Source organism: Ascaphus truei, chromosome 1 (genome assembly GCF_040206685.1).
Source record: "Ascaphus truei isolate aAscTru1 chromosome 1, aAscTru1.hap1, whole genome shotgun sequence".
Lineage (NCBI taxonomy): Eukaryota > Metazoa > Chordata > Amphibia > Anura > Ascaphidae > Ascaphus > Ascaphus truei.
In genome coordinates this window covers 16,953,902-16,980,909 of record NC_134483.1, presented here as the reverse complement: position 1 = coordinate 16,980,909, position 27,008 = coordinate 16,953,902, and the positions used below count along the sequence as shown (strand labels likewise).

At 41.9% G+C, this 27,008-nt stretch overlaps 1 protein-coding gene and 3 non-coding genes across 19 annotated transcripts in view; all 4 read right to left on the bottom strand.

The window, feature by feature from the left end:
* Window positions 1-1,716: 1,716 nt before the first annotated feature.
* UBAP2 (ubiquitin associated protein 2) overlaps window positions 1,717-27,008 on the bottom strand; it is a 66,657-nt gene continuing 41,365 nt past the window's right edge. For 10 of the 16 annotated variants that reach the window (XM_075582892.1, XM_075582755.1, XM_075582940.1 and 7 more), the window contains 18 exons: window positions 23,695-23,881; window positions 22,907-23,108; window positions 19,751-20,025; window positions 18,966-19,135; window positions 18,556-18,763; window positions 16,814-16,853; window positions 14,461-14,650; window positions 13,513-13,579; window positions 10,639-10,834; window positions 9,806-9,897; window positions 8,464-8,514; window positions 8,171-8,249; window positions 6,106-6,320; window positions 4,963-5,062; window positions 4,762-4,887; window positions 4,193-4,260; window positions 3,595-3,786; window positions 1,717-2,528 (listed from right to left, as the gene is read on the bottom strand). In XM_075582892.1, coding sequence (XP_075439007.1) covers window positions 2,433-2,528; window positions 3,595-3,786; window positions 4,193-4,260; window positions 4,762-4,887; window positions 4,963-5,062; window positions 6,106-6,320; window positions 8,171-8,249; window positions 8,464-8,514; window positions 9,806-9,897; window positions 10,639-10,834; window positions 13,513-13,579; window positions 14,461-14,650; window positions 16,814-16,853; window positions 18,556-18,763; window positions 18,966-19,135; window positions 19,751-20,025; window positions 22,907-23,108; window positions 23,695-23,881 — 2,554 coding nt within the window. In that variant the 3' untranslated portion in view covers window positions 1,717-2,432. The remainder of the gene's footprint in view (window positions 2,529-3,594; window positions 3,787-4,192; window positions 4,261-4,761; window positions 4,888-4,962; window positions 5,063-6,105; window positions 6,321-8,170; window positions 8,250-8,463; window positions 8,515-9,805; window positions 9,898-10,638; window positions 10,835-13,512; window positions 13,580-14,460; window positions 14,651-16,813; window positions 16,854-18,555; window positions 18,764-18,965; window positions 19,136-19,750; window positions 20,026-22,906; window positions 23,109-23,694; window positions 23,882-27,008) is intronic. The other 6 variants (XM_075582988.1, XM_075583033.1, XM_075582957.1 and 3 more) reach the window with 3 other exon arrangements.
* LOC142473402 (small nucleolar RNA SNORD121A) lies at window positions 13,846-13,926 on the bottom strand. Its single transcript, XR_012790074.1, has one exon. It is a non-coding gene; the product is annotated as a small nucleolar RNA SNORD121A (small nucleolar RNA).
* Window positions 16,572-16,654, bottom strand: LOC142473409 (small nucleolar RNA SNORD121A). The gene has a single exon (XR_012790075.1). It is a non-coding gene; the product is annotated as a small nucleolar RNA SNORD121A (small nucleolar RNA).
* LOC142473395 (small nucleolar RNA SNORD121A) lies at window positions 19,394-19,475 on the bottom strand. Its single transcript, XR_012790071.1, has one exon. It is a non-coding gene; the product is annotated as a small nucleolar RNA SNORD121A (small nucleolar RNA).

Here is a 27,008-nt window from a genome sequence, read left to right as displayed (position 1 = left end):
GTTCGACATTATCTTCCCACTATAAATCTATGCAACCTGGAATCTTGTAAGTTGAATATCAAATATTGAACAAGTCTCTCAGCAGGTCTTCCTATAATTTCCCCACTAGACATCATTCACCAAAACCTCTTCTCCACTTTGGCCTTCCGAAATTGGACATTTGTGCTTCTTCAGTCATTTGGAGCTAGAGCCGTTAATAAATACCATTTAAATCATTCTGTTATGGCCAGCACTCGCCCAAGTTTATTTTACATTCTCTGAAGCAGCTGCTGAAACCAAATGAGAAATTTCAGCCAAAAACCTCAATCATCCACTTTAGCCAATATAAAATAGGCCCCTTTATAGGTGTTTTTGCCGCATTAAATTGTCCACTTTCACAGTGCTATTAAGAACTCTGACTGGTCTTGTGACCACCTCCTTTTCATTTATATCTCTCTTCCTTACTTCCCCCCTTCACGTGCGCAAACGGAGCAAAAATGACAACATTTACCTGCTATTCCTGTGTCTCACGCAACATATTTACTCGGCTAACCTAATCAGTGTTTGTAATTTGCTGTAAAACGCTGTTCTCATTTGGTTCCTGTGTGTTTTTTTTTCTTTATAGTCAGGATACCAGTGTGTTAAATACGTTTTTCTGAACCATTTTACTGTTGCGGTCTTCACCACTTCCAATGAATCCACTACATTTTGCATGTGGGTCTCCTCTACGACAGAGTTACAAAGTGCATCTCTCCTCACAAATTCATAATGCAATTCTTCATTTATTGTGAACGCCAAGAAGAGAGGAACAACGTTTCAGGTCCCATGAGGTACTTTCATCAGGTGACTCCTCTGTTCTTGGCTGTCACATTAAATAAATGAAGAATTGCATTATGAATGTGTGAGGAGAGATGCACTTTGTACCTCTGTCCTAGAGGAGACCCGCATTGTGAAGTGTGTTTGTCTATGTTGTGTTGGCTGCACACGCAGGACTCTCTGCCCCTGGACCCATTTCCCCACACACTGGAACAGGTTCATAAGAATGACAGCTTGCTCCCCCCTGACCAAGTCACTTTCCATAGACCATAAGGAAAGGGATTGTTTGTGTGGAGGGCTGTACATGTTTGAATACTAGGGGGTTTACTCATTACAAACAGATACGGCCGATCAGAGCACTATCACACAAAAATTATTGCCTTCAATGGGAGCTTCCGTGCAATAGTGCCTCGATCTGCCCAAAATTGGTTTAATAAACCCCCCACTCCCCCCAAAAAATTAGTCTAAACTGCGGTGAATTCAAGACCTTAAAATTAAAGTTTACTCTCAAACACAAATCCTGTCTAGCAGTTGTAAAAACTGTATGGGGAAAGTACAGGGTGCAAGACACAGCATATACTTTATTTAAGAAACTGCTATACAGTTGAAATTTCTAATTATAACAAGTTCTGCTAGACAGTATACTCGGGGTCTGTTGTGACAAAAGTAATGTATTAAAACTTTTACGAATCGGTTTATGGAATTCTACATTTGTTCCATTGTGTATTTCAGCTATTGTCATTGAAATGTAGGGGTTTTTTTTTTTCCACACAAAGATCACGTCAGAACAAGAGATTAATGCTTTTCAATGATGGCCTCGGGAATTAACAATAAAAAGCATGTGAACAGCAGACTTCTACTGTTAGCTAGGCTAAGTGCAAAACTCATGCAGAGCGGATGGACAAATTAAAAATACAGATATTTAATTGCAGATGATCCTTAGGTTTTATTTAAAAAAAAGAAAAAAGGAAATGTGATGATTATGATCGTGAAGACATGGACAGAACTTTTAAGGGGACCACCATTCTCTTTAATATAAACATTCTGGTTCCAAATTAGTTTTCTTTCTGCGATGGAAGATGGTGGAAAAGCAAAACAAAAATTCAATGAAAAAAACACGTAGGAGACAGAAACGTGATTAATCTTTTTCTGTCAGAACAGTAACATTTTATCTGACTTAAATAAGAAGGCTCTAGCTTTTTTTTTTTTCTTTTAAAATGGCACTTTCCTTACAAACCTAGGAGCTTAAAACAAAAATAATATATATATATATATATATATATATATATTTGCACTGATGCAGATGTTAATTCAAATGCCCCCTACAAAGGAAAAAAAAAAAAAAAAGGCTGCAAAATGCAGAAAAACCACATTTAGGCTCTATTACATTTACAAATACATACATAAATATATTACATACAACAGCAAACCAAAAAGAAAGCGGGCAATTGTCACACCCAGGAGGTGCTCGCAGATATCTCCCGCACAGATGTTTTTGGCTGATCACAGTTGTTTTCTTCTGTAAAATATTCAAATAAATGGTGGCTTCCAGGAATGGGCTCTAGCATATTCTTCCTTTATTTTGCGTGAATCATTTTTTATTATATTTTTAAACTGCACCTTCCACGTGAAAGGCTTTAGTTTGTCCAGTATGGAGAACTGGCATAGGCGGTCTTGTTAGCCTGAGACTTCTGCTGCATTGCGTTTGGCTGGCTGCGTTGCCCGGAGCCACCCTGGAAAACAGAGAGCGTTGTTAAAAGTCGCTGAGTGATTTCTTTTGACGCGATTGGTTTACTTGCTTAACTGTATAGCCAAGTTAAATATTTCCACAATGAATAAGTCACGGCTACGATGCATCGGTTTGCACAGTGCAAGGTCAACGCTCACGTCGGGGTACAATTTTACTGTTAGCATTACCCTCCTTTAAACTGATTAAAGTCAGTTTTGTTCACTTTTTTTATTCAACTTTTATTCCGTATTGCACTAAAAAGCTATACAATCAATATGTTCATCACGCTAAGGCTACCAGAACACCTCAGATTATTATTATTATTAGTGTGTGACGCACAGCTCCAGCAGTGCAGCAGCAATAGAAACCGCGACCAACAGCCACCGGCAGGGAAAAAAATGTGCTTTATGGAAATGTTAAACATTTTCAAAATGCAAAAAAAATTGCATCAACTGGGCTCTTATTTTAGTGGCGTTTACCTTTATAGAAGATAAAACTGTAGGACCTTCACATATGCATTGCCCCCCCTCCCACCCCAACTATCATTAAATGTTCATGGGTGAAAGCTACATACAGTACAAAAGTGTGTGTGTGATTTTGTGGGGGTGAACAGCACCCAGGGGTGAAAGGGGGCTCTCCAAATTACGTGAGCCCCTGAGAAACAGTGCCAGTGTTTGCAACTCCTGCACACGCCACACAAATAAATAAGCCACAGGCAAAAGACATCAGGGAATGTGGTAATTTCAGAGGGACACAGAAACATTGTTTAAAGGCCAAGGTGTCTCCTCCTCTCCCTTCCCCCCCAACTCCCCATCTAGTTTTAAAAAAGGAGACAGCTGCCACGTTACAGAAGTTTGGGAGACGCTTGGGTAATAACGACTTACATGATGCATAAACTGTGCATAGAAAATCCAGCATACTAACAAGTCTGACCTATACCATTACTGTGCGGTCAAAAGCAGGGTGATACAACATTCAAAGTACCCACTGTTCAGCCCACGGATAAAATAATATCTAGATTGGCAGGTGAAGGACTGGCCACCAGGACAGTGAACACTTTGCTTTCTCACCTGCCCATCCTGCTGAAGGTGGTGGTGCAGCAACTGTGAATGAGGCTGCTGATGAGCAGGCAGAATATGAAGGAAGGGAGCTGGAGCGTATCCTGCGGCAGCACCGGGGTTTAGTGGCCCAGTTGATCCAAGAGCAGACGGCAGGCTGAAAGGAGGCGGTGTAGCAGCATGGAATCCCTGCTTGTCAAAAGCCTAAGAGGTAACAGCAGACAATATAGTGACATGCAATTGTCCTGGGATTAAAGTATATTGCGATTGAGACATTTCAAAAAGTGAGAGCAGGAGTGGCCTACTCCAGTCCTCAAGGGCCACCATCAGGTCAGGTCAACTGACCTGTGGTGAAGGAGGGATATCCTTAAAACCTGACCTTTTGGTGGTCTGAGAGGACTGGAGTTGGCCACTCCTGTGATAAATTATACTAAGGGCCTTATGCTATATTTGTCGCAGTGTCCATTCAGACTATTGCTGGCCAAAATTCCCATCAACGTCGGCAGATACAGAATAAGGCCTTGAATGCAAAGTTCTGATCAATCTCAGTGTTGACACCTCTGGCAGCCAAGGGGTTTAACACAAGGCTATATGAACAGAACATGCTCACCTGAGCCTTGTTGTAGACAGAGCCACTGATATCAGGCACGCCTGAGTTACTGGAGCTCACTGACACACCTGGACAAAAAAGGAGAACACCACAGGATATTTAAACACGCTCGCTTTACCTGCACGCAGGATAATCGCCACAAATTAGAATATTCACTAAAAACAGAAGCAAAACCCAGTGCCTTTGTAAGACGTTCGGCAGGGATTCCCCTACTCAAGTCATAGCAATTATTACAATGCCACAGCTGCAATTACGGCAGTGAGACAGTTTGCAGACTTAACGGCGGCCTTCGAAAGCACCAGAAAAAAAATTAACTATTTTTTTTAAACATTTTTCAAAAGCACAAAACTTAAATAGAATTCATCAAGTAAAAGGAAAATGAAAGGTAGTTTGTAAAGGGAAAGTCTGCGCAAAGTAAATGATACATCCCACTTTATCTGCAGAAACCAGCAGTGCGCACATTTCCACGTGTAAGAGGGACTACAACTTAAAGCCCAGTTGTGAGAAATACAGGGGTTGGTTACAGGCCCCGTCTCAGTAAATGCCTCTAATGAGGGCGGCTACACTACCTTTGCCAGGTCCCGTGCCAGCAGACTTGCTTTGTGCTTGAGATGAGCCACTGTAGCCTCCTTTGCTGTAATCTCCAGCCGCTGTTCCTTGCGTCAGGTCATCATAACCTATGCAGGGAAAATTAACTAAATCACATACATGTGATGTGGGTCCTTTGGTAAAGCACAACACTGGGCCCCTGTTGACTTGTAGAGATTTACCTGCTCCGTAGCCGTGCTGGCCGTACCCCCCGGCCTGCTGGAAAGGTGTGGAGGCCGCGTTCAGATTGACCCCGTGCTGTTTCGCTGATGCTGGAGGTACCTGGCAAGAGAAACATGCGCATGAATTATGCAGAAGACAAACAGTGACTTCTTTGTAGATGTCAACAACTATATGTGGTGCCTTAACCCCCCCCCTCCCTCCCCCAATTAAATACAGTAACCCCTTTGTGTTCAGATGAAGAAAGCAGCACAGCTCCCACCTAGATTTCACATTGATTCAACCTTTTTTACACCAAGCATTAACTTCAGGAATCAAGTTTTCTACATCAACATTTTTATTTAGAGAAATAAAGGGGGGGGGGAAGGAAAAACAAAACAAAAACATTAGCAATTAATTAGAGCATTTTCATCTTCACAAACGACAAAGATACAATGAATGAAGCATCACTGACTATTCACAGCCACAGAAGAATGAGATATATTGCAAAGCATCTCAGATCACCAAAGGATACAAGCCAATTATTAATATAAACACAAGCACAATATTGCAGTGGATCTCAAACGGGGTTCCCTGAACTACCTGTTCTCTATGAAAACGGTCAAAATCCCCTTAATGTAGTTAGTGGCCTTCAGAATTAAAGGCTGATTTTTAATGATCTTAAAATCTAATTCTTTTTAATGCTCCACATACAGATGTAGCAGACTGTGTCAACGCTGGCATGATATTTAATGTAATTAAACCAATGGTCCGCAGCACTCACAGTAACAGGCTCACTGGGGTAATAAAGACCCTCTAAAGATAGAAATACTAGTATTCAAAATGATTAATATATTGTTGGAGGAATTACAGATTCCTCATCTTCAAGATTATTTGCTGTTTGCAGAGAGGGGGGGGGGGGGGGGAATGTACGTGTGTGCCATTTTCCTCCGCACCATTTATCACACTTTTTGTGCAATGCCGACGACAGAGGGAGTAAATACGCATTTGTATACAGAAACGTAGATGCACAGAGCGAAAGTACAGAAGTCACAGCGCAAACGTTAATTTACATTTAAGTGGACGGTGTTAAGCAAACTGAACAATAACCTTCAGTAAGTTAATCACACACTATAGACTGGTAAGAGAAGAGGTTTAGTACTTACAAACATTGTAGGCCCGTACTGGAATGCACTGGGTACTCCTGGCATTCCCGCATAGTAAGGTAACCCAGTGTAGCTGTATCCTGGGGGCAGGGTGGGGTTTAAGAAAGGCTGTTGAGCTGTGTGGTGGGTCTGAGTTTGATTCTGCTGAGGCTGAGCCAGGGTCGTAGCAGGTGCAGGAGAAGCAGAATCACCGCGGCCAAACTTTGCCACATCACCTGCAACAGCATTAACAGAGAAGGTCAGGAATACGGCTTACTGCATATCTACTACAATATGGGAACCCAGTACCGGAGACACCCGTTATAAGGACTATTGTGCAAGCCCCGGGAACACGACATACCAGGGAAATTACAGTATTATAAATGTTATTGGCAAGAAGTGAAACATGCCAACAAGTATTAATGTTCTGCTACATTCACATATCAGTCAGGACAAAATGCCCACAATACATTTGTGATGGAAAAGAACATTTTAGATCGCTGTGAAAAAGTAACAAGTTTGAACAGAAGTACCCAATGTTGGCTTTTAGTGCTGCAGTTTGAGAGAGAACGGCTTAGACAACACGTAGAAGTGGCCGATTGCGGTTTCACTGGCATGTAAAAGTGACATATTAATCTGTACAATGTGACAGGCCAGAAAGGGAAACTCCTCCAGGAGCCACCACCAACACACACAAGTCTGAACAGTGATTCTAGAACCTGCCACAGTTAGGGCCACTCCCAATCACCACGTGAGCTCAGGCCAATGATGAGATGCTGTACCTGACGATCCAGGCACAGGTGCCTCACACGACGTCCCGAGCACCGGGTTTGGCTTTGTATTACAACAGGGCCCCATGGACCTGCCTAAAATGATCACTAATGGAGGTCAGATGTTAGGGAGAAGGGTTACAGCGCACTGAGTAAGTGGCATATGTGGTAATGTCAACTGCTTGGTCTTACGTGGACCGAGAGCATCAGGTATACACGATTCAGGTTTCAATGCACTGAAGCACTCAAAATAACTACCACAATTTCGCACAGGTTCAAGTTCTGTAAACTACTGTACTTTTGCAAATCTAGTACCAAGTCATAATTCAATCACAGTGACTTTATATGAAGTTATTGTGCAGATGCATTTAAATATACACATTACATTTTACAGTAGGTCCTTGATAAAAGTATTTGCCCAATAGAGATGCAGACCAGGAATAAAGGACTTTAAGTGGATAAAGAAATTATGCCTGGCTATGTGTATAGAGAGTTACATAGTCACGTGACAATAACCATGTCTATACTATCTCCTGACAATAATCTAGTACAAATCTGGAAAACAAAAACCCTGCAGCACTTTCTAAATCAGCTTGCCTTATTAGTTATAAAGTATACATTTTTGATCCTGTCTTTTCTTAAAACAAAAAAGGAGACATTTGGTTGCTTCTTTCAATAAAAAAACAAAAAAAACAAAACACAATTTGAGCCTGCTAACCATGTCATGGTAAACCAATCGAGAGAAATAAGCCATAGCAGTCACACCTAAAGATGGAATGACAGGTTTACAGTTCTTGTAAAGTGACCCGATTGCAGCATTACTTGCAGCACTGGTTTAATACATGCAGCATTTGATTACCTTTTACGAACACTAATTACCTAAGATGCCGATCGATCAGCGAATATCCTGCTCTCTGGGTTAACGTAATGGACGACCCTGAATCAATCCTTCAGGTCAGCAGAACACCTCAAACACAATGTAGCTTTACATTACTACAGTAACATTGTCTATTGTTACAGCTTGAAGCTGAGCCAGTCTCCTGGTGGGAACACTGCAACATTTCCTGTTTGTGATAATTTGTTGCCAAAAGATCTTGCACGGCTGGGGAGGTGTGCTAAAACCTGCTATATCGCAACCAAAGGAGGCTCACTATATTAAAACTCATTAAACATTTTTTAAATGCAGTATTTAATATTACAGAACGGATAACGAAAAAAAATGTAGGCTATTGAATGTTTTGCTGATTACATAGTAATACAAGACACTGCTTTAATGTTACCGGACTATATTTCTTATTGAAGGGAACGTTACAAACCTGAGTATGGGTTGCTAGCAAGGCCTCCATCTCTGCCCGTCAGTGTAGCAGGAGCAGGGAATGTAATGCCGTAGTAATCCTAAGAAAACAAAAACACGTGAGCAAAATACATGAGCAAAAAACAACCAATATCAAGAGAACGGAACTCGCAGCAAACTTGGCTCACACCGGATAATGCAATGCTACAAATAAGCCACGGTTTCCATCTTCTAATACTCCTTTAATATCGCCGGGCCTTTCACCTGCGGGTGGAGCTGTACTCCTGGTGACAGTCTAGGAAACATGTTACTCACCATTGGCAGCCTGGATTGGAGCATCTGGAGATCATCGTACCCGTAGATCTGCTTAAAGAGAAGAGGAAAGAATCAGCATATCCAGGAGTAAAACCAATTAAAACCAAATCAACAGGTTTTGTGCAAAAATGAATAGTATTACTAAAGAGAAATTATAAATATACACACAGTGAATAGCGTAATATAAGGAGGGAGGATTTAGCATTTGTGGATGTAATATCCCATGCTCTCCTTCACAAAACTCATGGCTCCCTTAATAAGGATCTAGCATAGTTGGTATTTTCTAGGAACCGCACTCGGCTGACGATAATAGCACAAAGATGTAAGTCATGGACAGTGACGTGTAACGAAGCAGAAGTAGAATGACTCCTAAACATGTTTTAAGTTAACTAAATGCTTAGCGATACAAGCTTTCAGGGAGACTCGTGCAGCAGATGTCTGGAGAGCTTTGCATTTATAACCATAGATTTCCTTTGACGAGCTCTTAACTAGGACACAGAACGAGCAGTCAGTCAAAAATGACTCCAATGCGACATGTTTTTTCAGCAGAGTAACGCAGAAGTAGTGTGTGAAACACAGATGCAACTTGTTACACAATTAGTTATTTCTTCTAGTGGGAATGATTAAATTACAAACTAGAAATGACTCTGGTTATTACTGAAAATCTTGTATCATGTCTAGTTTGGGTTAGGACTTTTAAATGAATCAAGAACACTTTATTCCATTTTAAAACCACCAGAATTAGAAAAAGGAACAGTCTGCAATAGGGGACTATAAAGGCTACTAATGAAAGAAGTCAACCAACCATTGTGTGAAAAAGCTGCAAAAAAGTGTTTACGCTGCAGACCAAGCAATGTCCTACATGTGTTTTTTTTTAATAAATCAGCTTTGTACTATGAGAAAATACTTGTAGCATTTTTTGTAAAGACATTTTTAATGTATTCTAATGTAACAAGCATTTTTGTTTCTATAACAACTATTTACAGTCACATCCCCTTCCTCTTCTGGGACAGGCTCTGGCACCCTGCCTTCTAGCAGTGCACCTATTGTATCTAGTGCCTGCCTGGTCACATGATCTTCCCCACAGAACTTTGCATCTTGGGTAATCTTCTGCAGCACTCAGTGATTTCCCCTGCCCCCTGCAATTTAGCTAATCACTTGTCAGTGTTCAGACTGTATTGATGCACACATTGAATGGAATTTTATTTAAACGGCAGCTCGGACTTTCAACAAGTTACTTACATTCATAGAATTAGCGAACAGAAAATGGAACAAATGGGTTACATTCAAGGTCCACTTGAAACCTCTAACTTCTTCTCAGGGAAAGAATGAAATCACTTACTGGGTATGCAGGTAGTAGTCCCCCGGGTCCGACAATGTACTGGTTGTGTAACAGTGGGGGGACGCCTTGGGGAAGGTTAGGAGGAGCTTTTCCTGCAAACATAAAAAACAGTTAAGAAAATCTACAACCAACAGCCTTGAGCTTTTGTGAGCATAGAAGGGATACAAAGTGGTTGCTGTGTAAATGTGGTACTAAGAGCGGAAGATGTACAAATACTTGGTAGCCATTTGGTCTCTAAGGATGCTCGTTTTATTTATTCTCATTGTCGGCTACATGGTAACACAGTGCAGGAAGGAAAGAGCAGGCTAAAAATAGGAATTATTTCAAATTCCCAAGGAAAGGAATTGTACATATATTCAATATTTAAGTGCATGGATTTGATGCTACTGTCCAAACGTTTCATTATTCCCCACTAGAAAAAGAGAAGTTGTATTTTGTTGCCCAATGTGAATTTGGCACACATGAAATTTCAATAGAACGAGGGCCTTTTCATACAATGGCAAGTAGGCTTGTTCTCAGTCATTACAAAAGGCGTTTCAGATAATGGTAGGGGGCATCTACAGACTTTGGTAGTTGATACAACGTGATGAAATGCTTAATCTATTACATACATGGCTACATTCTTCAGCTTATCGTTTCGGGTTCTCTTTTCCATGCCATCATGCTTTAGATAAGACTTTGGCTTTACTTATGAGCCACTGAATGTTTTCTAGCAGTTGTAATAGAAAACAAGAACTCAACATCTCAGCATACCAACTGCGATTATTTATTCACAGCCTGTCGGCCATGTCTCACATGATACGCAGTATGAACGTAGCGCTAGTGCTCCTTACCTGAAGAAACTAAGGGAGCAGCACGCGTTGTGGGTGCTGGCATGCTCACACTGGGAACGCTTAGGCCCAGGCTATTGCTAGAGTTCATACTGTTAGCCATACTGACAACGGAAGAGGTGGTACTTGTGGCTGATGTTGAAGCTGTTGAGAAGGTGGAGGAGGACTGGAGGGAAGCCGTGTTGTCAACACTTGTGTGCTACAAATACAAAGTAAAGAAGTGAAGTCAGACTCCGCATACACAGGCTGATTTTTGGCGAATGAACCAGAAGTTATTTGACACCTAACTAGAGTACCACTGTGAGAGGGAATTTATATAAAAACGCATGCGTTTGGTTAAAACACATTTGGGTGAATTGGAGCTAGTGATTTTACATTTAGTTATGCAAGGCCAGGAAAGGAAGAAAGAATTAAAAAACAGAACAAGGATAGAGCATAAAACAAAAGGCATAGGGAAATTGGCAAGAGTGAGAAAGCTAGACAGGTATCAGATTAGCAGGAGACTTCCACAAGAGAAAAAAGAGCGGAGCACAGCAAAAAACTTGGGGGCTAAACACCAGTAGATGAAGGGTTAAAATGCTTTATTCCATGGTAGACATCATGGTGTGGTGGAAGGTAGGATCTCTAACGCGTTTCGAGTCTTTGACAAAGGGCTACTGCCCGAAACGTGTTAATCCTACCTGCCACCACACCATGATGTCTACCATAGAATAAAGCATTTTTAACCCTTCATCTACTGGTGTTTAGCCCCCAAGTTTTTTGCTGTGCTCCACTCTTTTCTCTTGTGGAAGTCTCCTGCTGTCTCGTGATGCACGCCGACGGAATGACTGCCTCAGAACCACAAGTACCCCTCTCCTTCATACAGAGGATTGGGGGTTCATTTTGCATTTACATGTGCCATTCTCCAGGGTGACTATTCAATATAGTGGTGTCCACACAGGGTCTTGCATACATACATTTCACCCTTATGTTGGAAGCTATACACCACATGTCCCCACACTAAGGAGGTAAACAAAGGCATATTGGATTAACAAAACTCACGAGGCTGGATTAAAGTTGCTCCCCAAGATGATCAATAGCACCTTTCAAGATATTATTGCATTAAGTGATCAAATATAGCTGAGCACCGAATTTTGGGATTCTTTCCTACCTCTGTTCACTAAGCAGGGGTGAGCAAACTTTTTATGCCGAGCCCCCCTTTTTATCCATGAAATTTCTCGGGCCCCCCTGCCTGATGTAATCAAAATCACATAAAAAAAAAAACCCCATTATTAAACGGTATACAATGTAAATACAAATATGTCTAAGGCCGCGAATATAGTGCCCGCGACGGCGACGCTAGCGAAAGTTGTATTTTGCTTTGCGGCGGCAGCGTGGGCGACCAGGCCATTGATTGGTTCAGGGGCTGTCGCATGAGGCAACAGACCCTGAAAAATGAAATATTGGCGCTTAAAAAAATTGCGTCGCTACGTCACGCTTACTATAAGCGCACGCGGCGGCGACAATGCATTTGTTTTCAGGCGACGTCGCGTCGCAGGCAATATAAACGCAGCCTAAATACTTACATACTTCAACAGCTCGCTCTTGCAAAATTAGGCTGCATCCACGCTGCCGCTGAGAGCGGTGACATCACCAACTCTCCAAGAATGAGCGCAGGGTGTCCTGCATAATTTTGCAAGCACGAGCGGGGAAGTGTTTACACATTTTTTTTTATTATTTCTGTACATTCATAGTATGAGTGATATAGTGGCAGCCGACCCTTTCACTCGCAGAGGATCGCAGCGAAGCAGGTTGCCAGCGGAGGAGAGCAGGAACACAGCGCTATTGTAGGGCAGACACCGGAAGGAGGGGCGTTTGACATCACAGCGCTGGGGCGTGCTCCTCCCCGGGTAACAGACAGGAGGAGGGCTTGTCTGTGTGCAGGGAAGGCCCCGCAAGGCCCCGCCCCCTCTGCAGGCAGACACAGCAGGGAAGCAGCCTCAGCACGGAGCTTCTGGCCGCCCGTGCACAGCTCTGCCCGCCCCCAGGTTTCCCCGCACCCAGCCTGCGCCCCCCCTACATAATCATGCGCCCCCCAGTTTGCGCACCGCTGCACTAAGGTATCAGATTAGGTTTATTCTATCCACTTGCACATTGTCTTATTTGACTAATCTAAGCAAATAATCAATTATGTGATCTTACAATTCGTTACAGATCCAAGTGGCACATTGGTGCGAGACCTCATACAGCAGGTCTCAAGCAAAAAAAAAAAAAGTAGTGTAATCTATGAAAAACATTTGTCTAAGGCTAAAGGCCCCGCTGCACGAGCCGCTATATGCGGTCTTTAGGGAGACTGTTTTTGGCGCCGGGAGGGGGTGGGAGGGGGAGCGTGGCAAAAAGGCAGCAGCGTGCAGGCAGCTGATCTGTATGCTCCGCGGAGTCTTTACATTTCGCTTTGCTTGAGCTTAATGGTCTTTCAAACAGGATTGAAGATGGAGGTTCCTCTGCCTGCATCAGTCACTGCATTGTACATTTAAAAAATCACATTCTGACGCATACGCAACTAAACAAAGCGACAGCTTTAATCTTAAAGGGGTTGTGTGTAATCTGCGACAGGCATGCACATTTACAAATCTTGTTCATGTCAAATCTTAAATAAAGAGTAAGAATAAAAAAATTTAAATAAAAAAAAACTACTGCATAATGTGGTCTGCTTCAGCTAGTGTTAATCGGGATTAATGAATATAATCTTGAGAACTCCTGGTAGAGTTGGCAAACAGGCAACATAGCTTTGGTAATGCAGAAAAAGTACACCAAACTTAGGGCTAAAGTGAACAACCAGAAAACCTTTCCAATACTACTAGGTAGCTGGCGTGCCCAGGGTATGTATACACTTACTACATGGGAAGCTGTAGAAGACAGTACCGAAGATGAAGGAAGGCTGTTTTGGTGCCCAGACAATGTACTGAAGGGAAGGAAAAGAAGATATTTAGATATGGCAGCTAATATAAAAACATGTTTCAAGTGCACTTGTAACTCGGATGGCATTTAAAAACTGCAGTAGTTATATTATACGAATAGTCTGGTTGTATTCGGCATTCAAAAAGGTTAAATGTTCATTATCTCTGAACTCAAGACCCCCCCCCCCACCCCAAACAATAAATGATCCTTTGCTTTGGTCACCAAAATGCTGTCCCAGAGGACACAAAGTAAGGTTCTCAAAAATATTTCCCTGAAAAGACTCAGTGACAAGAAATATCCCCAGATGAGTCGGATATGTGCTTGGAATTCATGCATCATTGTCTTTTCGGATCCTACCAGTTCTCTGTAAAGTGGAGACTTGGAAATGAGGGCTGCTGTACTAGTCAGACACCCCTATCAAAAGGCACAAGAAATGATCCTGGGAGTGACTAAACACTAACAAAGCAACATCCAATACCTAGCACCAACGCTTCAACTGACCTGGCCTTTATTCAACCACTGAAACGTAGCAATTGGCACAGGGGTTTATTTAGGACTGTTTTGACTATGAGGCTCCAAACTCACAGCACCCAGAACTAGTGAAGTACTTCAAACTAACTATTGAACCTTCTGTTTCTGCGACTGGAACCAGAAAGCCTGTGGTACTATAGTTACATTAACCCTTAGAACTCAAAATGTGCATACATTTCAGATTCATATATACTCCATGAACACTTTTAAAGCCAGTATAACTTGGGAATATCAGGGCCAGGTTCTGTAATGGGAGTAACATGATTACTTCAATGTTGGATAGATGCAATAGAGAAGTGTGGACTATTAATTCTTCAGCAGAATCCCTTTGTTTAGGCGAAGAACCATTCTTACCTGGTGAGCTGTGATAAAGAGCTGCTCGAGAGGTCACTGGGCTGTGGCAAGCTAACAAGTGTTACAGCGGACGGGTGCTGAGACCCCGGTGGGAGGAGAGAGGAGACGGAAGCTGTGTTGGGCAGAGACCCCACTGAAGACAGGCTTGGGGAAGAGTTCTCCGGCTTGGCTGATGGGATGGAGGGAGTAGCTGCAGCAAGTGGGAAATGGAAAAACACAGCTGTAGTTAGGCATCCTTAAAAAGCACAGTAAGAACTTCAGAAAGAAGCCAACCTCATCCATTGGCTTTGCCAAAAAAGTGCATGCAGGGTACAGAGCAGCAGGTACAGAGCAGCAGGTACAGAGCAGCAGGTACAGAGCAGCAGGTACAGAGCAGCAGGTACAGAGCAGCAGCAGGTGCCTAATAAAACCTAACCATTTCAAGGCAGCATGGACTTTATTTTTTTTTTTAAATACAATCCCCTTCAAGCTAATGGAAGAGGGGGAGAGCAAAAAAAAAAAACACTTTCTGCGAAGTTAACAATGTAATCAACTTCCTTAACTTTGCCACAAGAGGGGCACACCCCGACAGTCACATTTGATAAAGGGTAAAGAAAACAGATTTTTTTTTGGTTTCTCGAAATTAGAAAGATAATTTTTCTTGGCGACACAATGGGGACTGGTGGTATTGGGAGGAGGGAACCTGCTTGTCAATTGGGTGTTCTCAAATCTTAGTACTGGGACCAATAATAAGAGGGGGAAAGATTTCACCTGTTCCAATTATAGTGGATTTAATCTGAATTGCTGGTTAACGGTCGGAAGAGATGCACCTATGTTTAGATCAGTTAACCTGCAATTCAGATTAAAGCCACATTAATTGGAACAGGGACTGCAATGAGTAGGAGCTTGGCCAAGGAAGGTTCTAGTATACATCATAACATTGGCCGGCGGTGTTGGCCTCGCGACCAAAAGATGTGTGAATACCTAGAAGGAATCAGCGTGGCCCCTTCGTTAATACAAGTTACCAGTGTTAAAGTTGATTTACGTGTGGTTTAATAAAAACTCATTCTAAAAGTTATTGTATCTTAGCCCGACTTACCTGTATAAATAAATGTATTATAAATAATGAAAAACGCATTTGACTGCTTGTGATTATTCGGCATATCGAAACTCATCCACTAATTATTTTGAAGATTTTCATACAAAAAACGAAAACTCCTATAAAGTTTTTTTTTAAAAATTAGAAGGGGAGCACCGTGCTGGTTAATCTCGTCAGAGATCAGTGTGTTTAAGAAGCTAGAGGAAAATCAAATCTCCCAAGTCTGGGCTCAGCATGTTTGCAAACAGCCTTTTACATTTTAAGTAAATCTCAACTTTATCGATGCTGCAGCAAAAAGGATTAAAACAGGTTACGGACAGGTCTTCATGTTCCTAGGACAGAGGTTTTTATATACAGGCAGTCCTCGGTTATCCGACACAATGCGTTACTCAAAATGGCGTTGTAAAGCGAAACGTTGTAAAGCGAAACACGTTTTCCCATAGGAACACTGTTTAAATGAAAGGTTCCGTTCCTGAAGGCATTTTTAACACTAAAATACACCAAATATTTTATGCAGACAATAAGATATGCAGGCAATAAGATATGCAGCACACACAAATTATATAGTGTATATACTGTATTATATATGTAATATAACATAATAAATAATATATAATATAATATTACATAGTATAATATTATATTATATATATACGCTCTTACGACGCTTTGCAACGTTGTTTATGTGAAAGTGTGTGTAAATATATATATATATATATATATACACACACATATATATACACACACATACACAACGTTGCAAAGCGTCGTAAGATCGTTGGATAAGCCATTTTGGCGTTGTAAAAATGAACATAGGTATGCATTGCATAGCGTTGGATAAGCCATTCGTTGTAAAACGAGGACTGCCTGTACAGAGACAGTCACTACTGAAGTTGTACAATCTGCTCTATGCATCAGCAAGAAACAAACTGCTCCGAGCACACCAACGTTTATATCAGGTTGTCTTGCGCAGTTTTGTAATTGGCGCAGAGAAGGGTTAAGGAAAGCAGTGATCATCCGATAGGACATTTTGCATTGGAAGACTCAGTCACTATGGTTGTCCTCACATTTAATTTGGATATGTGCTTGGATAAAAGGCATCATCGTCTTCTCGTGCTTAAGTACATATAAACTCATCGATTTAAAGGCTTAATCAACTAGTATGCACACGTTAAGAAACCTGTAACATACAAGTTACTAAAGCAGCCCGGGATAAAACGTGTCCAGGCTAGTACAGTGATCACGCTCACACTCGCCATTGTGTTCTGTACTTACTGTTCAGAGCTTGTTGTGCCCGAATTCCATTATGTCCATTCTAGAAAAACAAACCAGAAACACGCATGAAGTTATCCGAGACAGGCTGCTTCTGTATATTTTACCTCAACTGGGCTCCCCTTTTGCACACTTAAATTTTTTTTTTTTTATTTTTTTTTAAAGAGTGAGATCATGTATCGTTTAACATTTTACTAAGGACATTTGCCAATTTGCATGCGACGTAGCAGTCATGAAATGATCTAAATATATGCTCACTAGCATGTCTATGTACCAGAGGGGTCAGGTCATACAAACTGCAATATTCGTAAGATCTATTAAAAGCACCATTAACATCTAGAGATCGGTGACATTTGGTGCAGAAATTAAAATCCATTGCAAAGTTTGTTTGATCCACGGATTAGTCCCAAAAAAGGTAGAATTGCGAATTTTAAGTGACAGAAAAAATTCCGACTTTGTTTGCAGATTTTGAAACCTGAAATATAGATTTTGCTGGAAGGGGGGGGGCGAAGAGAGAGAGTTGTGACAGTGGTGCTACACAGCAGATGGTTTAGTACAGACAGCTACGGCTGCAGCCGCTGCCCTGTATACCAGAGGTTGTGGTTTCGGATCCTGTTGGGCCTGACACCAGTACCCCCTCTTCACTAGGTGCCGTAGGATTGTTAATATAGTGCTTACAGAAATCTTTAGGAGATTTGGGACAAGTATAAGTTTGCATATTCCATTAGCATATCTCCCAGGCACCCGAGGGCTCCTTTTTGAGCACAGGTGTCTTATGTGGAGGGAGGTTTGAGGGGGATACATAGATCGAGCTTGGGATTCTACTAAAATAGGTCTCTACTCTCCACCAAAACCCATATTTCAGGGGCTAGGTGAAAGATTCTTCAAAATCCACAAGTGGATTTAATATAAAGTTTGATGGCGAATTTGACAAAATCTGAGCAAATTGGATCCAAAGGCAGATAAGAAATTATCTGCCCAGATTGTCTAGTGTCCAAACTACCTTCGGTTTCCCGACTGCAGATTGTATTTTAGTTAAAACAGTGGAAAATTCATGGATTGGATTTTGACAAGTTCACCCATCTCTATTAATATCTACTCCAAGATAAAGCTTATTTACATAAATAATGAACACGTTCTACATTAAGTGGCAAACTGCTGCGGTAAAGACGGCAGCTCCGTACATTACAGAGGAACTATCTGCTCCTAGGTTCTGGCTGACGCGAGAGACATCACAAGTGAACAGTCAGAATTAAGGGATTCAACTGTTACAGATGCAGGGAATTGCAATAGCTCTTCAGGGGTCTTAATCTTCCATGCAAATCCTACAAAGCTCATTCGATTTTGTTCCTCTACCCGATTTAACACATTTAAGGAACAATATGCTTTCCACGGATACAAACTTTGCCGCAAGCTTTTATGGAACGTAAAATGACCAACATGTGTGTCTGAACACTGAAGAATATGAAAACATGAACAAATGTACGATTAGACTTGTGAAATCCAGGAGGTATATTTAATATATATATATATATATATATATATATATATATATATATATATATATATATATATATATATATATATATATATATATTTATATATTTATTTGTTTTAATTTAATAGAGACGCAGTAATGTTTACAACCAGAGCCGTTTAAAATACACGTAGAAAACAGTGTGCTCTGGATAAACGCGATTGGCAGTTTCAGCTTTATTTGTTTACATGCGATGTAGATAACTCACAGTGACGGGCACCACCTCAGCTGGAGGTATGGAGCTTTGGTATGCGATCCTGCTATGCACAGACGTCTGGTCATAGGAAGAAGAGGAGGTGGTCACCGGACTGCTGCTCTGCGACGAGCTGCTGAGGCTGGAAGTTGTCATGACAGAAGCAGTGTAACTGTTCTCCTGCACTGTACTGGATATTGGCAGAGAGGTATTCAAAGTGTCGCTGAAAGGGAAAAGTAAACAAAACCTTATTCACTGGCTGTCACCTCGTGTAAAACAAGGGTTTCCATGAGTTAAATTGTGAAACTGGATATGAAAAACTGTTCTTAAACCGCAGATTTGCAGGTTAGGCATTTAAAAAGAGGACATTTTAACACACTAAAAGATACACTTTATATACAATCTTGGCATTAGATTACACAGACCTTATGGTTTTTGAATACAAGTTGTTTGGAGTTTGACTTGTGTTATCCGGACTTGCAGTGGTTCCAAACTCAGGTAGAGAAGGTTCCGACCCAAACTCTAGGGCGCCAAACTGCACATTCAGTCCGGTGACATCAGCTGATCCTGGCATCTCTACAGCAGAGGCAGGAATCTGCAAATATGGGATAATGTTACACTCAAGGACTTCTCTGTAACCGAGAGGAACCAGGGGCACAGCCAAACACACATGGTTTGCAAGATGTACAGTAAGGAAGCAGAGGGTCTGTGACCAGCACTTCACTGGTGACCGTGTTGCCAGATAACCATGATCTCAATCAGAAAAGGCGGGACATATGTACATGTTCGTGGACTCGCACTTAGCAGCACGGGGAGCACACACACCTATATAAAACAATACAACATTTACACAATCCAGAAAACTCAGAACCTTTTTTTCTCCACATTTCAGTCAGCTATGTGCTTGGAAAATGAAACATCATTGAATTCTGGATAACATACACAAGATGAAGCAGAAACTTCTTATAGAACAGACAGCACATGTTGTACATTGAGATATACAAGCTAAAGGGTAATGTCATTATGGTCTATTTAAAGCGCCAATCCAAGCAGCGCTTTAACAAATTAAAAAAAACTTTTTTGTTTTAATACAAGTAGCTTTTGTTTACCGTTATTGAATGCCAATTACCTAAGCTCCCAATCAACGACCAAATGCCCTAAACCGTGCTAATTAATAACGAATGCTGCTTTGAGTGCAACAACGTCTCACCTTTGAAGTTGGAGGTATCCTCCGTTTCTGAGGTTTGATCTGTTTCTGCTGCTGGGTTTGTTGCGTTGACATGGTCTGTGTGTCCAGGGACAAGCTGGGAATCTGCAGCATTTTACTGACCGCGCTGGAGCTGTCCACAGGCGACGTCTCTCGGAGCTTCACCTGGGAGAAAGACTCCAGGCCGGGAGGAGGCACAGGAACCGGCTGCATCTGGTGCTGCTGTCGCTGGGCGAGCTGACTCAGCACAGGGGACGGCTCAGGTTGGGATTTGAAATCTGTTCAGTAATTTGAACAAACAAGCGCCAGTCATGTCACAGAACAGAAGAATTACATACACCTCCATGGTTAGCATGTACGGCGACATTTCAGAACATTTTAAGAGCATCTTCCCCCCCAGCCCCCCCATTATGTCCCGTTTTGAAAATGAACTCCATATAATGCCTTTTAAAGCAATTACCATCATTTTAATGTTTTTCTAATCTGTTTTTGATGTGTTTTGTATAGGGCCCAAAGCCTGCAGTAGTGTTCACATGGCAACGGCTGCCCTTTCCTCTCGCTTTCTCCACCAGGGGACACGGAGGGGGACAAAGGACCTACTAAGAAAATAATGTCTCATCAGAATAGGTCTACAAGTGTCACTAAGTGAGAGACGCTTACCAGCCAGACTAACTCAGGGTTTGGGCTCTTTCTTTAGGAATAAAATACACAGCCTTTGTTTAGATATATATAAAAAAAATAATAATTTAATCGCAGGGAAAATGGAGAAACAGACATACTACAGTACAGCGGGCTGGGATTGCGTATTTATTAATACTACTGTACAGCGGGCTGGGATTGCGTGTTTACTAATACTACTGTACAGCGGGCAGGGATTGAGTGTGCGTATTTATTAATACTACTGTACAGCGGGCTGGGATTGCGTGTTTATTAATACTACTGTACAGCGGGCAGGGATTGAGTGTGCGTATTTATTAATACTACTGTACAGCGGGCCGGGATTGAGCGTGCGTGTTTATTAATACTACTGTACAGCGGGTCGGGATTGAGTGTGCGTGTTTATTAATACTACTGTACAGCGGGTCGGGATTGCATATTTATTAATACTACTGTACAGCGGGCCGGGATTGAGTGTGCGTGTTTATTAATACTACTGTACAGCGGGTCGGGATTGAGTGTGCATGTTTATTAATACTACTGTACAGCGGGTCGGGATTGCGTATTTATTAATACTACTGTACAGCGGGTCGAGATTGCGTGTTTATTAATACTACTGTACAGCGGGTCGGGATTGCGTGTTTATTAATACTACTGTACAGCGGGTCGGGATTGCGTGTTTATTAATACTACTGTACAGCAGGCCGGGATTGAGTGTGCGTGTTTATTAATACTACTGTACAGCAGGCTGGGATTGCGTGTTTATTAATACTACTGTACAGCAGGCCGGGATTGCGTGTGCGTGTTTACCAATACTACTGTACAGCGGGCAGGGATTGCGTGTTTACTAATAGTACTGTACAGCGGGTCGGGATTGCGTATTTATTAATACTACTGTACAGCAGGCTGGGATTGCGTGTTTATTAATACTACTGTACAGCAGGCTGGGATTGCGTGTTTATTAATACTACTGTACAGCAGGCTGGGATTGCGTGTTTATTAATACTACTGTACAGCAGGCTGGGATTGCGTGTTTATTAATACTACTGTACAGCAGGCCGGGATTGAGTGTGCGTGTTTATTAATACTACTGTACAGCAGGCTGGGATTGCGTGTTTATTAATACTACTGCACAGCGGGCCGGGATTGAGTGTGCGTGTTTACTAATACTACTGTACAGCGGGCAGGGATTGCGTGTTTACTAATACTACTGTACAGTACTGTGATGAAATATTTAAATAAACATGCCAAGGTGGGTGGGGGAGTGGGTGGGTGGGGGAGTTTGAGCTTGCTGGGTATCTGTGTTAAACATGCCAAGGAACTGTTCTCAGAGCATTATACGATATCTGTACCAACAAAAAATGAAGCCAACAGTTCTTACAAAATAGTGGCACGGTAATTTAATTTGTTTCACAGCTACATTTGGTTTGTAACGTTCAATAAAACAATCTGGCAATGACCAAACTTAGCACCCCTCAGACCTTGTAACCACATGACTGGAGAAATAGGCGCGTAGCCGTGGTACAAGGTAAGAACGGTAAAATACGCATAAAGAAAACATGGTCTTGCACTATGATTTACTCTCAATGTTTGCACAGGCTTCAATCTCAGAGAATTATTGTACACACATTATATGGCAGTTAAAAATATATATTTTTTACAAGGAAACCGCAAATGTAAAAAACAGTATTGGAAGCACATTCCGATTAAAGTCCCAACCACAATTGAGATTTACTTTTAAATTTGTTTCAGCAAGTGGGTTCAGTGCCCTCCCACAGAGTTAATCAGGGGAGTGGTAGGGTCACAGATTAAAAGCTGCCTCTGCTCAAGTTGTGACGTTAAAAATACTAAATGGCTAATCAAGGAAACTGAAAATGCCATTTTACCAGTTCCCGAAGAAGGTCCGTGGGGAGCGAAACGTCAGCACTCCATTTTTCATATCTTTGTAATTGAAAAATATATTGGACGCCTGGTGTGCCAACCAAATTATCAATTCAATTTTGTGAGGTACGCCTTTAATCTTCTGTATATAGAGAACAATCAGAAACCCTAATGCTTGTTCAACCAAATAATTCTAACAACCTCTACTGCCAATGAAAAGCACTTAATGAATGTCAAAGGACTTAATGGGATTTGATATTTGTATGAAAACATTAAAAAACAAACAAAAAAAAACACCACACAATTATCACACACGTTTACTGGTACATTGCAGCTATACCCTACAAAATACATTTACTTCTCCCTCAAACACAAGGGAGTTACATGTTTTGTATTGCTATAGAAGCTACAACAGAGTCATAGAAGCTTCCTTGGGGTCATTTTAATTCCCCCGTATGCAGGGATTCACGAAGCAGTTGAACGGCAGTGACAGTGATCGAAGCCCCTTGTGGGAGCTTAGCGAGTGCAGGTTCCACTCAGGCAAGAGACATTTCCTCACTGTGCTTCATCCTAACTTATTGTAATATTACATCAGCTGACACACAAACATGCTGCTCTTACCGAACTGACCAAGCACTGATGACTGGGGCACAGAGGGCTTTATATCCCAGGAGGATGGTGCATTACTGCTGCCTAGTTGACAGCTTTGGGTTGTGAATTGCCCCAAACCTGGATTTTTCAGCTGTTCAAGTATCTGGGACCCAGCAGAGTTGGTCAGTTTTGAAGATCCAAGCTCTCCAAATCCAGATCCGAGAACAGACGACTGCAAAAAATAAAATAGTTGTTTTTACATGGTCAGACATGTGCGATAAAAGGTTTGGGGTCCAATAAGTTCAGGCTGATTTCCTGCACTATATGATGCTGATCCAAAAAAATTGATTATCTACAATATAAACGTTCTCTTTTTAGACATACAGCTGGACTATATACAAGCAGCAACTATTGGCTAATTTCCCCAAATAAAAATAGTACGTCAACTCAGCACTATCCCATCTTCAGTTGCACATCACATCCCCTTGACTCTGAAGTACACAACATACACCGATGAACTTGAATATTAAGATTGTGTGGTGTACCAGCTCCCCTAAACACGGAGTAATAACAGGGTATATCTGACTACATAATGTTTGGTTGCAGGTCAAAAGGACCAAGCTCAGGCAGGGAGATTGAGCATTTAAAATATTGGCGAAAGATTTTTTTTTGGAAGAAGCTCATTATGGAAAAGAACAGAAGCAGTGTTGGGGGGTTGATATGTATGATGATGAGCATGGCAGTATATCCAGTAACGCTAACCGTACATTGTGAAGGATGGCAAAATAATGGCTGAATTGTGCATGCAGTTGGATTACCAGACTTTGAGGAGGATATGTGTTAGCAGCGTTTGAGCTGGCAGCTGCCGTTGTGATCTGTGAGCTGTGCTGGGAGTTTGTAAAGACCAGAGCCTGGCCAAAGTTCTGCTTCTGGGAGGACTCAAACGTGACAGAATCTGCGTCAGCGCCTGAAGGTTGTTTCTGAAGCAGGGCCACCAAGTCAATGCTGGAAACAAATGAAGAGAAACACCACGTTACCACACCTGCAGAGCATCATCAAATGTCATTTACAGGAAATGAAAAACAGCAAACACAAAAACTAACAAAACAATATGAAGAGAAGTGCAGAAATCAGGAAAGACATCAATACAAAGTTAGTGTAAAGGACCTCATCACTACATATTCAAATAGACATTTAAACAAAAAAGCCTTCATAGATGTTGCAGACAGTTTGCATTCTTCTGCAACCGAGCACTATTCTACTATCTTACAGCTTAAACAGCAATACAGGTGTCATTTTGTTTTTTTAATTATACTTTTTTATTACATGATTAAATCAAAGGGTCTCCGGAGCTGAACGGTGTTAATTTCAGTTCCGGGGACCTCCTTCTTCCAGAGATACTTACCTCCGTACAGGCAGCCAGAGAACAGTGTGCCCAACTTATTACAGGATTGAATCGGGGTCTCCGGAGCTGAACTGTTAACTACGGGGACCTCTTGATTCCAGAGATACCTCCGCAGGGGGTGCCTGTATCTCTGGCGTTTAAAAGTCCTGCACCATTTTAATGGAGTTGAAGCATTAAAATGCCCCTCGGGCCAATAGGAAGCCGTGACAGCCAGTGCAGCTTCCTATTGGCCCGCATGAGCAGGACATTTAAACTCCAGAGATACTGACACCTCCTACGGAGATATCTTTGGAAGCAGGGGGTCCCCGTAGTGGAAGTTAACAGTTCAGCTCCGGAGACCCAGATTCAATCCTGTCATAAAAATGTAAAAAAAAATTAAAACCTGTATTACTGCTTAAATGCTTCAAACATTTCTGGCATAGAACAGCTGGTAGTAATTGTTACTTTATGGTACATCCTTGTAACATTTGTTTCTAATGCTCAAATATATTCCACAGCAAGTACACAAGCACAATTGGGGTTTGTTGCATATTAGACAGCAAGGGTGCCGATTGGGGCACACATGGAAACTCCAACTGACTTCAATCATATTATTCATATACTTGGGGCCTCATGCAGTAAGCGGCGCAAAAGCACTTTTCGCCCGTTTTGCGCCAAAAATGCATACCCCGATTCAGTAAGGGGCGAAAACTTGGCGAAAAGCAAAAAAAACGCCAAGTTTGTTGGCGGTTTTTTCCCCCGCCATTGGTGCGGCGAAAAGGCACTTTGCGCCGCAACTAACCATGTTTTGAAACCCGCTCAATTCTAGTAGTGGCGAGTAGGTTTGCGCCACTCTAGAATTGAGATTTTCACGCCAATCTGTCTCGCCCCAAAAAGTTGACAAGTTGCTGGGGACAGGCTGCGGATGAGCGGCGGAACGGCAGTTAGAAAAAAAATCAGGCCTTTTTCCTGCCTGGGATTGATGCCGAGGTCTCCGGAGCCGATACCATTAATACCAGCACCGAAGCCCCCCGGCATGCATCCGAGGCAGGAAAAATGCATTTAAAGGCCACTTCATTACCTTAGCGGCTAACTGCTAAGGCAATGGAGGGGTTAACCAGCTGTGCCCATGTTTATTGTGGGTAGCGGGGGTGGGTAACGGGGGTATTTGGCCCTTGGTGGTTGTTTAGGGCTTGCGGGGGCCCTTAACCCCTTCATGACCTTAGCAGTTAATACCGCTACAGTCATGAAGGGGTTAAATCCTCACGCTACCCACCCGCAAGGCCTAAACAAACCACCGTTGGGGCTAATACCCACTTCAGCCAACCCCAATAAAAAAAACACACACAACAGCCATAATAATAATAATAATAATAATATATATATATATGCAAATATAGCTGTGTGCTCATCTGCATGTCTTAGGCAGGTCTGCAACCCCGCCTTTCCCCATTATCACCCAGCATACAGCACTTCTACTGCAGCAAGGGATTCTGGGAAATGACATGCAAATGAGCACACAGTGTCACTTTTTGCCTCAATAACCATTTTTAACATGGTTCCCTATAGGCTTAAGCTTGCTGCATGGTCACAGCTTTGAGCACAGCCAGGGTTAAGGTGCATACCCAGAAAACCACCCACAGACAGCCGTTTCGACCTTTATGGGTCTCATCAGTGTGGGGTTGATTTTACTGGGAATGCAAGAGAGAGAATCCCTTGCTGCAGTAGAAGTGCTGTATGCTGGGTGATAATGGGGAAAGGCGGGGTTGCAGACCTGCCTAAGACATGCAGATGAGCACACAGCTATATTTGCTTTCCTGTGGAGGGTTTTTGTCACTTTTTTTACTCACCATAACTTAACTCAGTATATATATATATATATATATATATATATATATATATATATATATATATATATATATATATATATATATATGTATGTATGTATGTATGTATGTATGTATGTATGTATGTATGTATGTATGTATGTATGTATTGTGACAAACGCCCCTCTTTTGTAGTGCTGACGTCTGTCTGGGTTCTTCCCGACACAGTCTTCTAGGGTTAATTATACAACCTTCAGGATCATGCAAAGTATTATGCTGCTTAACTCAGGCTTCTGCCTGCTTTATTTTCATCCAAGTAAGGTACTGCAGCTTTAACATGTGAAGGTTAGAGGTACTCAGATACTTTCATTCAGCAGTTCACATATTTCAGTGTTACAATATTTCCCACACTGTTATTTCAAGAAATAAAACCAAAATCATATAAGCAAAATCCTATCCCTTTCAAGGATCTAACTACACATCAGAATCAGTCTCTCTAACAGCTGCTGGCCAACTAAACTGGTTCCCCAGCTTAAAACAATGCTCTCTCATTTAGGGTCACAAGATACAGCACAGTCTTTTAGCAACAGCAGTAACCATTTGTTTTGTCTTATCTGTTTGTGGTGTCCAGGCAAATCCTCTGGTACTGTGATACGTGGAGGGGCCGTCAACCCCGACACTGGAAACAGGGGAGCAGCGAAACCCCCAGCCTCCAGGCTCTAAGGAGAGAGAGTGAAATGCAAAACCTCTCTGCTCTAAATACCTGTGCATGTGATTAGAAGAGCAGGTGAGGGAGAACTAGAGCCATTGTAATCTGTGGTCTGGATTTTCCATCCAGCTGCCTGAGTTAATGTGATGCTGTGGAACGGATCATTTTTAGCTATTCCTGCACTTTCTGCTCTAAAATGGGGCAGAAAGCTGC